The sequence below is a fragment of the Glycine soja genome, chromosome 15 (genome assembly GCF_004193775.1).
Source record: "Glycine soja cultivar W05 chromosome 15, ASM419377v2, whole genome shotgun sequence".
In the NCBI taxonomy this organism is placed as follows: Eukaryota; Viridiplantae; Streptophyta; class Magnoliopsida; order Fabales; family Fabaceae; genus Glycine; species Glycine soja.
Genome location: NC_041016.1, coordinates 11,768,205 through 11,780,112, shown reverse-complemented (window position 1 = coordinate 11,780,112; position 11,908 = coordinate 11,768,205). Strand labels below are relative to the sequence as shown.

At 32.2% G+C, this 11,908-nt stretch overlaps 1 protein-coding gene across 1 annotated transcript; it reads left to right on the top strand.

The window, feature by feature from the left end:
• The first annotated feature begins 7,937 nt into the window (after positions 1–7,937).
• On the top strand, positions 7,938–10,402 carry LOC114387241 (DNA-directed RNA polymerases II, IV and V subunit 9A-like). The gene is made up of 4 exons (XM_028347382.1): positions 7,938–8,060; positions 8,147–8,222; positions 8,574–8,732; positions 10,052–10,402. Exons 1-4 carry the CDS (start codon positions 8,032–8,034, stop codon positions 10,130–10,132), a joined length of 345 nt encoding a protein of 114 aa, XP_028203183.1. The 5' UTR covers positions 7,938–8,031; the 3' UTR covers positions 10,133–10,402.
• Positions 10,403–11,908: the final 1,506 nt, after the last annotated feature.

Sequence of the window (11,908 nt, the reverse complement as noted above, 5' to 3'; positions counted from 1 at the left end):
ATGACATACATGTGATGTGATGCAATAGGCCGTGAGAGATTAAAAAAATAGGTTAAAGTGATTGATAAAAAAATGAGATGAATGAGTCATTGTTTAATAAGAAGAGAGATAGAGAAAAATGATAAATGTTGATTGAATGTTAAAAATAAGATAAATATAATTAGAAATGTTATTATACACCTAATGAGAGAGAAAAAAAAGAAATATTGATAAAGTGTTTAAAATAATGAAATATTTCATGTTATTATTTTTTAAAATTATGGGGTGTTCAGATATATGATGAGTTTATTTAAATTTTAAAAAATAAATTTTAAATAAAACTTTTTATATTTGAGTATTTTTTAAGAAGCAAATAAAATTTATTTCTTAAAATAAAAAATTACTTTCTTTTACAATTTTTAAAAAATACATTAAAAAACAAAAATATTTATTTTTATTAAAACAAATACTTATTTTATTAAATAAGTTTAATTTTTTTTTTCATGATTATCCATAAAATTGATCAGCTTAGATATGTTGATGATGTAACGTGCTTGTGCGTCACAATATTGGAAAATTGTTCTATATCTTTCCATATTCCGCGAAAGAGAATTATCAATCATTTCATATAAATTAATTAAGAATTGATGTGCACTGAGAATAAGGAATAAAAATAGTTATTGCGGACAGCTGATGCTTCACTAATCCTTGGCATTTGCTCAAGTGCGCACATCTTAAACGAGCCACACGCACACACACAGAGAATAGAATTCTCCATTTCAATGAACACTCTAGGGTCAGTCAAACAACTTTTATACATATATATCCAAAAGTAAAAACCATTGCGGAAGATGAACGCTTCCTTCTATTCAAAGACAATGATTTATTATTCTGTATAAGCTATATGAAGTACTGATACCGACATCGAACACGATACAGATATAAACACGTCAATACCTGTAATGTTCAAAATATTCAAAATATAAAATATAATATGGGTGTCGTGTCGGTATTGAACAGGACACTTGTCAAACACCGAACACAATAAAAAACTGGAGTATCCGTGCTTCATAGTGTATAAAATAGTGTATAAAAGCGCATCTTATAAGAAATGCCAGTGTCACTCAGTGTTCATCACAATAGCAATATTCATCATTGTACATCAGAATCCCAGTGTAAGGTTTTCCATCATGGGAAACTTTCAAAGTAGCAACAATTACTCCGAGATGTTTTCGCTGGACAGTTCATCCGTGGTGTTCGTACGCAAAAGCAAGAGCCCCAAAGGGCGTGAAGTTGTGGACACTTGGAGTGCAGATTACTTCTTATTCGGAAGAGCAAGCTGCGAACTCGAACTAACCAAAACCAACCCCAAGAATCACAGAGAAGAGTTGTCCATCTCAATCCACGACCACGCATCCAACCACACAAACGACAACGTCTACTTTCAGGTGAAAATGAGTGTCGAAGAGGGTCTTCTTCTAGCAAGCTCCACCCTAAACGGACCAAGAAGCATGCAGCGACTTCCCGAGAGAAAAAACCCTATTTCGCAAGGTGGTGGGGTTCTCAAGTCCTCCTCCTTCTTGTATGGACGAGACACTGACAGAAAGTGCCTTATCGTCATTTTGAGGGAAAAGAGAAGCGATGACGATGAAGAGCTTCCTTACATGATCACCGTGAAGCACTATTTTGTGGCGGCGTGTTGTTCTCATGGTGTCTCTTTTGTGGCAAAGATTCGCAGCAGCGATGGAGGTTTGAGTGTTGAGCTTGGGAAGCCTTCTATTCGGCCCAAAGGATCCTTGTTGTCCATGTTTGATGATGTCAAAGGGAAAGGGTGGTGCCCTGATCCCATCGAGCCAATTCCCAGCCAAAACAAGAATCCTACAATTGCTAATATTAATCCTGGCCTCCAAAACCTCCCCATCGCCGTTATTGGCAATGGAGGATACTTTAAAGGCAATGGTAACGGTTCTATTAACAATAATCCACTCTTTTATAATACTAATTATATTTTTTACTCCCAGCATAGATCCAATGATGGATATTTTTACTGTTGAGAGAAATTAGTTGACACTCCCTCATCATTACGTGCTTGTTATGTATAAATCAAGAAATATAATAATTTTTTTTAATAAAATAGTTGTGACGTTTTTTTTAATTTCATAATAAATATGTGTAAATTAATTAAAGTTAATGTAATAAGTAAATGTATAATAGATAAAAAAAAGGAAATTGATGTATTTATTAACTTTAGAGGGCGAGCCCTGGTGCAGCGGTAAAGTTGTGCCTTGGTGACTTGTTGGTCATGGGTTCGAATCCGGAAACAGCCTCTTTGCATATGCAGGGTAAGGCTGCGTACAATATCCCTCCCCCATACCTTCGCATAACGAAGAGCCTCTGGGCAATGGGGTACGAAGTTTGATGTATTTATTAACTTTACAAATACAGAAAAATAGAAACAATTTTTTTCTTAAAAAAAATTGACAATTAAAAAGAAATGAAAATATTACTTTCTTTTTTATTAATTGCTGAATGATCAGTGGATAATTATGTGCTAGATAAGATAAATATTTCATTTACAAATCATGATCATGATATATGTAAATGATTTAATGAGAATTTGTTGACCAAAAAAACTTAGTAAACTTATTAGTATTTATGGAAGTCTTTTTGTGTCAATACTTCTAAAATAGAAATGTTAGCTTCAGATTCTAAAATATACTTTTTTAAACATTGATTAAAATTTATTGAAAATTGCAAAAAATTATGGCTGTAGCATCTTATTAAATGACACAAAAGTTACTTTCATAATTGTGAAACTCTTTGGTCATGTTTGATCAAATCGGTCCAATAGAAACTCGATGACCTAATCGAATCAATTTTATTATTGGATCGATCACATAATTAAATTAGGATGACCCTATTAAACCCGGTCGACTAGGTATTAGATCTTAATTGGATCAATTCGACTTGACCGATTTTAAAAATAATAATAATTAAAAAATAAATCATCTCCACAATTTTATTTTGATGTCTTATTATTATTAATTATTATTTTAGATTTTAAAGAATGAATAAAATAATATTAATTATATATTTATATAATTTTAAATTTTTTATATATACGGGTGAAATTAAATTAATTATTTGCCCACTAGTTACATCATTGAATCACTACTTCGACCATATCAATAATCGGAATGCATTTCACAACTATGGTTGTTTCACCATGGAAAAGAAGAAGGCGATCGCCAATAGTAACGTGGTGGAGAGGGTAAAGGGCACACATTCCTTTGTTGTTGGGGACGAAACTCTGAATGTGAAAGTGAAAATAATAAATGTTAGCAGAGTTGGTTTACGTGTTGATGTGGATGGTCCCGTGAAGGTTGCGATGAATTATTCAGAATATGTCTTGCAGAAAATGAAGGAGAAGATGAAGAGAGAGAGGGGCTAGTGCGATGTTACTTTTTGGAAACAACACCGAACAACCTCAGCATATTGTCACAAGCACCGGAATATCCTACTACCCTACGACCCATTTATTGGGGACGAATATGTATCTCCAGGATACAACGAGAACATGTGTATACCTCCATAGCTCCTAAATGTTAATTGTATTAAATCTAAAATTAATCCCATTAATGGTAAGTATATCTACCCTTTCCACGATGCCATACTTAAAATTTGCAGCATGGCACAGGAAAAAATGAAACTCCAACCCTACAATCTCACAAGCAAGCCCTTGATAAGATTTTTTGTGTCCCCTCTTTTAGGTCACTTTCTTATCTTCTTAGTGGTGATCTTTAACATATATGCCTTGCATTCTTTTAACGCTTTGAATCTGTACTACGTACGTAGGTTCACTTTTACCGATAAATGAATGATTATGCATGACCGGGATTAATTTTGAGAACGTGAATTCAACAAAGATAGTATCATATATATAATATAAAAAAATTCCAGAAGCAATGCAAGTAAAAAAATAAGAGTGCTGTGAGTCTTAAGTCTGGCATTTTTTTGTTGCAAGTCAACACCGAAATGCAGAAATCTAGGGAGGGTGAAACAGGCGAAGTCTCTGCGGGAATGTGCATCACATACTCACTAGGTAAAACACTCGTAACATTGTCCATAACCGAGGAGGGTTTCGCAGGTCGCATAAACGTTGTATACATTGACATCTCCGAGGACAGCGGCAAGGGCTCTTTTGCAAACCTATACCTGCGGGTCACAAAAAATGAAAGGTACAGAATCTTATGTAATTATGTGAACACCAAATTCGAGGGCTCGTACGTACGATTCCTTTAAGGAGAATTATAACCCTTCTCGCCCACCACCATTCCTTATTATTCTTATTTTCACGTGCATGGTCTCTTCGCCGACAACAAATTTGTGTGTGGCCTTCACTCTCTCCGCGATAATGACATCATCCTCGTACTTCTTCTTCTCCAAAGTGAAACAACCGCCGAAGTCGCCATCGCGACAAAAGTAACAAATAACTTCTCTTTCTGGTAGAAGTGGAGGGGCCAGTGAAGCTTACAAAGGATTATATGAATCATGTGGTTTCAAGAATGGAGAGGAAGATGAAGAGTTAGAAGGAGGCAAGCACGGTGGGTCTTGTTAGAAACACTGTGGGTCAATGTTTGCCTAAGGGCAGCAATAACAGAGAGGATGGTGATGACTCTCGCATGCATATGCATTGTTTGATTACTCAACATACGAATAATCGACTTATTAATCCAACCTTGTATCTTGCATGAGACGTTTAAGAGGAACAAATTAAAACTAGTTCATACTGTGCATGTTTGTTTTTGGGTCCTAGGTCTGAGATCATGGTGTTCTCTAGCTCACTGAGTGAGAGACTAATCCTGCTGACGCTAAATGACTATCATTTGCCTAAAGAAATTTTACAAATAATGGGAATTGAACACAGATTTTTCTGTTGAATAAATAATTCTCACTCTTGTAAACACAGTAACCCTTATAGCATACTGTGTCCTTTGGGTTATGATAGTGCACGTTTAATATGCACTTGAAGTTACTTTGATTCGCGTTCCAAAAGAAAAGTAAGAGTTCTGATCATTTTGTAAAAAGACTTTTATCTATTTGATTTTCATACATACACTATATGAGAATAAGATAAACAAATTACCAGCTAGTGCAAGTCACCATGTGTATGGTGAAGATTGAGTGATCAATTGTATTATCATTTAGAAAATTATAATGTGATAATTAAAAAAAAATCTCATGAATTGTGTGTTTTAATTTTAATTATTTATAATAAGATTTATTTATTTATCTCGACAAATATTCTCAAGCCAGATTTGTCCGAGTTTTATAAAGGAGTATAAATTCTCCTACTTCTAATATTAATGAAAAAATACTTCAGTCTAGTTGGAAAACAATTCAATTTGATTCAAAGTACAATGTAGTTTGAATTTGAGAAAATAATTTGTTGAACTAAAAAAATAATGCATATTTTTTTCTTGTCTAGTTTGATTCAAACGAAAGGTTTGTCTAAATTAGTTTAGTTATTATATAGTTCAACTCAGTTCTAGCTTTTTGAACACCCCTTATGGTCTTTAACAATCTTCACCACACCTACTTTGTGGGCTAACAATCTCAATTATTATGTCATGAGGCTTAATATATCTAAACTTGATGGAAGTATGTTAGTTAGGTTCGATCAGATCTAAACTCGATTATCATCCCAAGTTAGAAATTTGACGAGGTTTAGAGAAATTGTGAGCGATCGTGAGGTCTAGGGGTTGTCTTACGATTGAATTTAGGACAAAGTGAGTTTATGAACCATAACTTGGAGATTGAAGATTTTCAAGGGATTCCATTATTAATGGGGCATTTAGTGTTAGTTTGATGTTTGAGGTTAAGGAATCATTTGTGGGTCTCTTCGGGTGATTTTAGATGGTAGGGTAGTCATTTATGGCATAGGAGACGCAAATTTGCGGTAAAATCACAAAGTTGTAGAATTACATTTTGGCTTAGCGAGAGTACCTCCATTGAATGGTTTTGGCTTAATTAGCAAGTCAATTCTCGTTGAGTGTAACAATGCATCGTTGTTACATGAATTAAACTAGAAATTATATCAAATGAAAAATTTTATATTAATTCTTTAAAACTTTTCAATTAATTAATTATAAAATTTTTGTAAATTTTTTATGTTTCAAAGGTGAAATACTAAAACACACAAGTAAAAAATAAAATAAAACATCACATGATACACACACAACATAGTAATCCAAATTTCAAATTTGCATATAAGGAATCATAATACACATGTTACGCTTTTTATGTTAAGTTAACTTTTATTATATATTTTATCCAATTTTAATTTTAATGTTTTATAAGAAATGCGTTTCTATTCCAAAAGTTAGCATATTATACACATATTATCTTAATTTGCATTCTGCCTATTTAATTATAATTATATATAATTATAATAGAAAAGTGTACATAGACATCAAAACCCACCTTTAAAATCAATTTTGATTCAAAGTTTTCAAACAATATTTTTTTTTTAAAAATCACTTTTTTTATATTTGTTTTTTAAACAAAAATCACATTACTTCATAGTTAATTCTGATCATAATAAATTTTATAAAATCGTTTTCATTCAAAATCAATTTTGTTAGTGCCAATCCATACACACGCATAGACTCTCTCACAACAAATAATCTCATCTTTTAAGGTTATTTGCCGCCCAGTCACACATATATCAGTTGGTTATTTTGATTTCTTCTTCAAATCAATAGGTCCAAGTTGTTAGTTGGACTCGTGTATAGAGAAATTAATAGTGTAGCTGGCACTTTTGCTAAATTTGGTTTATCCCTGAAGGATGATGATAGGATTTTTTATTCTCCTTCCTGCTTTGCGGAGATTCAACTTTTGGCCAATGACTCTAGGTTTTAGTTTGTTCAATAGATATGTTGTCATTTGGGCTTTTTATGATCACACATGAAAAATAATCCCATTTTGTAGAGTTACATGAGTTGACTAGTTGAGTTCAACCCATTTTAACATCCCTAGTAGTAGAGAGGGATGAAAAAAGGCAAAGAGAAACCTTAATTGAGACATGTCGTCATCTAACACTTATGCATTGGGACATCACTAATCTTGCACAACTAGATCAAATGGACTTTTGTTAGCCACATCAACATTTTTGTGGTGAAGAATAACTGTAAATTGCAAACAAGACACTAGACATTAGAGGTGTGAATAATAATAAAAAATTATGGAGATCAAAATCAAATTTTGTTATATTTGAAGTACAAAAGAAATTTAAGTTTTTTTTAACTGTTTAAGTTTTTATTTATTTATGAATGTCATTCATTTGTTTTGATTTTTTTTCACCTTAGACCTTTTTCACAATGACTTGATCAATATATTATACATAAACATGTCATATCTGATTAAATGGTTATGTTAGTGGGTCTAATTCGTCTCACACATGGGATTTGTGGACCCACCTGATGGGATTATATAACCCATATATCTATCTCTTTCCTATTGGACCTTCCCATAAATGAAGAAGATATTTTTTTCATGTTAGGGAGGGGTGATAAGATTTCTTATGAAACATAATTATTTAACCAATAAAATTAATATTTAGAATCAAAATTGGGCTATCTCTTTTAGGAGGAAAAAATGTATAATCATGTTTTTTTAATAAAAAATATTTAGGCCAAAAGTTAAAGATTAATTTTTTAAAATATTAAAATGTATTTAAGGGTCTAAAACTATTTATTTTAAAAATGAGGAACTAAAATTAAAATTTTAAAATTTTAAAACTTTTTATAAAATAAGACATAATTAATTTTTATTTATTTTATATATATGACTTTTCTGATTTTAGACATTTTTTAAGTTTTGTTTTTCAAAACTAAGCTTATTATTTGAAGGCTAGTAGTAATTAGTAGTATAAATATACTTGAAATATAATAGAGAGAGACAGCGGGCCATAGGAGGGAAAACAGGAGCACCCAAAAGGAGCGAAGAAGGAACATCGAGTAGCTTCGCTACTCCCTTCTCATCGTTGCCAAGATGAGTGCCATGAAATTTTGCCGTGAATGGTTCGTTCCCTTTGCATATTCCTCTTTTTGATTTTCCTTTTTCTTTTCTTCAATTTCTTTCTGCTGATTCATTGATTGTGGTTCAGCAATAACATTTTGTACCCTAAGGAAGACAGAGAACAGAAGGTTCTTCTCTTCGCTTGCCGCAACTGCGACCATCAGGTTCTTCTCTCTTACCCTTTTGTGTACGCGCTTCACACACACCCCAAATCACTGTTTGAAAGAATGCAACCGATTTTTGTTCCAAGTGTAACTGAATTTTTCTTCATGCTTTTGCCAAATCAAGTTTTTGTTTGCATTGGTTTATTTTTGGAACCAAAAAAAGTTTAATTTTTTAGCAGAAAATAACGATTATTTTCTGGATTTAAGCTGTACCCAAACATGGGACAATTTTGTTGGTTGTCTTTCTTTTGAAGCGGGTGTTTAGATGGACCCTTTGCAGTTCTGATATGATCAACTTTGATACGATGGATATACTTGTCTGACTAGTTGTTTGTTGTTGTTGTTGTTTAGGAGGTTGCTGATAACTTCTGTGTGTATAGGAATGAGATACAGCACCCTGTAGGAGAGCGCACTCAGGTGTTGCAGGATGTAGCTGCAGATCCAACGCTTCCTCGAACCAAGTCTGTTCGCTGCACTCAATGCAATCATGGTGAAGCTGTCTTTTTCCAGGTAAAGTCCCTGTTCCAAGTATGAATTGCAGTTTGCTATCTTGGTACGTTGGTATTAAGAATTTAGAGGGTAGATAGGTTGTACAATGTACCCTGCCAAGGTTGGGGCATATTTCGAGCTTCATGATTTAGTTCCACATTAGATGGGTATTACCTTATTCCTTGTGTGCATGGAACAATGTGGAGGTAGAGCCGTGAAGATTTGAAGATAGTTACAAGTTTATTATTTTGTGGATATAGTAAAAAATTTCACTGTTTAACATTAGTGTTGATCTTTCTACTGCCACCCCTCTTAATTTGGAAGAATAAGTGAATTGTATAAGGAGAGCAACTTAAAAAAAGTTAAAAGTCTTAACAATTCGATACGATAATGTGTAAAGGTGTACAGATATTACACTTTGTGCTGCTTAAGATATCAAAACCTAGTGTGAATCTGTTTAGGGATATGAAAGTATCTTGACTACTGCATACATACTAAGAATACTAGGAGGCATGAGATATAGGTTATACGTTGCTTGAGAACCTTTTCTTGTCTTTACATTGTTTTGGTTTGATGACTTTCAATAGTTGGGATCTCGGCAGCTCAAGTTTAAAATGAAAACTAAGCTTGAACAAGTTTGACTTTTATTCAGTATGTTTTGTCATGCCGCTCTAGTATCCATTGTACTGCTCATGGTTCTGGGCAGATTGTTGTGATGAATAAATTTTTCTTTTTTGGAAAAAATATTGGTGAAATGTTGTACTGTGATGATTTTGTGTCCTTCTGCAGTCTATCCTCAAATAAGAAACAAAGCCCCCCCCCCCCCCCCCAACAACCCAAATAGGAACTAGGAAGTGTTTCAGTTATTATATACTAATTTGACTTAAAAATGCTAATATCTTTATGTTTTAATGTTTCTTTTTCAGTTATTGATCATGTATCTTACAATACATGATAAGATTTGATTCATGGTTTGGAAACTATGTCTTTCAATTCTAGATTTGATTCATGTTGGGTCTTCAAATGCTAAATTAGTTGCTTAACTGAACTCTAGACACTGGTTTAGCACACATTAATGAGGGACCTACTATTGGCTGCCAATATACATGCTACACTTGACACTCTAAAAACATGTCTATCTGTCATTATAAATTATGCAGATACATTCAGTATAACCTTCTGAATCTGAAATGTTGTACTTCCCTTTGAAATAACACTGAAGAAATAATGCACATTTCTTCATAACTCTTGAACGCATTTTTGGCAAAATTTAAAACTGCTTGTTAAGACACTTTATTTTAATTACTTATGGAACATCTAAATTTTTTTTATGTATTCAGGCAACTGCTAGAGGGGAAGAAGGAATGACACTTTTTTTCGTTTGCTGCAACCCAAACTGTGGACACCGATGGAGAGACTGAAGTTTGTGCTTCCTCGGATCAAGATTCAATGTTGGGGAGATCTAACATATTTTATTTGTATTTGGCTTAGCTTATTTTGAGAAGTTAATCTTTTTTTTTTCTTGTCAACTTCCTGAAAAACTAATGAAAAAAAAAACTGCTGCTCAAAATCTAACCTAAAACAAAGATGGGCTTTGTGGTCCACCCTATGATAGAGGAGAGATAATTTGTGGTTATCTGAAAAAACATGGCTGATGCGGGGACAGTAATACTGATGTGTTGTTACCTACAGGTTCATAAACCGATTCAATACAATGTGAAATGAAAAATTTGATCTAAAAAAATTGAAAACTGAATAAAGCAAAAATTGAACGGATAGAAAAATTGGAAAATTAAAAATTTTTATTGGATCGGATTTGATTTTAGAAACTGATTTAAAACGAATTTATACATATGTATATATTTTTATTTATAAATTTATAATATTACTCATTTCTATTTTTTATTTCTTATATATTTATAAAATTATTATAAAACTTATATCAATTTATGAAAAATATATTTAAGTAAAGATATTTGTACCAATTATTTGAGTTAAAATACATAAATAATTTTTATTATTAGTTATATATTGACATATAAACAAAATATTTGGTATATTAAATTTTTATTGTATATCTTATCTTTTAATTTGTATTTTCTAAAAAAAATTATAAGTAGAATTAAAATAAAAAATTAATTTAAATTAAACTGTTTTAAATTAGATTGGATTAAGAGTTTAAACTAAATCGATTGGACAATAAATTAACAAAATTAAGATGATTGGATCGGATGATTTTCCTTTTTAAAACTAATCCAATCCACAAACATCTCAAGCGTTTCCTGTTTAACTGCAGTTCCTGATCAAATGATTAATACGGTTAATGGACAAAGTGTTGTTGGTTAATGCTGATAAATTTTGTGGATGGACATAAATTTCATGGTTTGTTAAAAGGAGAAAGATGAGTGACACTGATTTTATGGATGGGCCCAACTTTCTTGGTGGGGAATTAGGAATCAAAATGCCTTGCTTTTTGTTGTTTTATGCGATATTATTTGATGAGAAATTCTTATCGAAAGTTCAATTGGACTCTTTTATTTTACCAGAGGAATGACACTGGTTTAACATAGAAAGATAGGCCATCCGTCTGCCCCTACAGGGGTTTGACGTTCAGAGTAAAATACAATGATTATGTAAAAATATTATTATGATTTTATGGATTTGAAAGCAAATATAATAATAGTATATATAAGTACAATTTTGTCAAAGACTTTAATGAATTTGGGTGATTTAATTCAATTCCACAAAATTTATCATTTGAGTTTGGGTTAGGACTTTGCTTAATTCCGTAAAACTAGCTGGTTGATGAGATCTCTTACATTGCCCCCCACGTTGAGAGTTGAGTCTCTTGAGTGTAAGAAGTATGGATGACTAAATATTTGTGGGTGGTTGGCTCGGTATCTGCATAATAATAACTAAGACCAGCTCTCATTCTATATACCTAGCAAAATAATAAAATTTCATTTTTGTCCTTCTGTAAAGTTGATATGAATTGACAAATTTGTAAGTTCAATATGGATTCATCAATCTGTATGAGGCTTATCGAATGGTCAATCTGTATTGGACTTACGGATTGGTCAATCCGTATGATTTTTATTTACAATTTATATATGTAAATAAATTAATTATTTAAATTTACATGTGTATTAAATATACATTAGAAATTTTATTGTTATACATAACAACATTAATTATTT

Coding starts and splice junctions, on each gene's coding strand:
- LOC114387241 (XM_028347382.1), top strand. CDS start 8,032: ATGAGTGCCATGAAATTTTGCCGTGAATG. Junction 8,061..8,146: donor ATGAAATTTTGCCGTGAATG/GTTCGTTCCCTT, acceptor ATTGTGGTTCAG/CAATAACATTTTGTACCCTA. Junction 8,223..8,573: donor GCCGCAACTGCGACCATCAG/GTTCTTCTCTCT, acceptor GTTGTTGTTTAG/GAGGTTGCTGATAACTTCTG.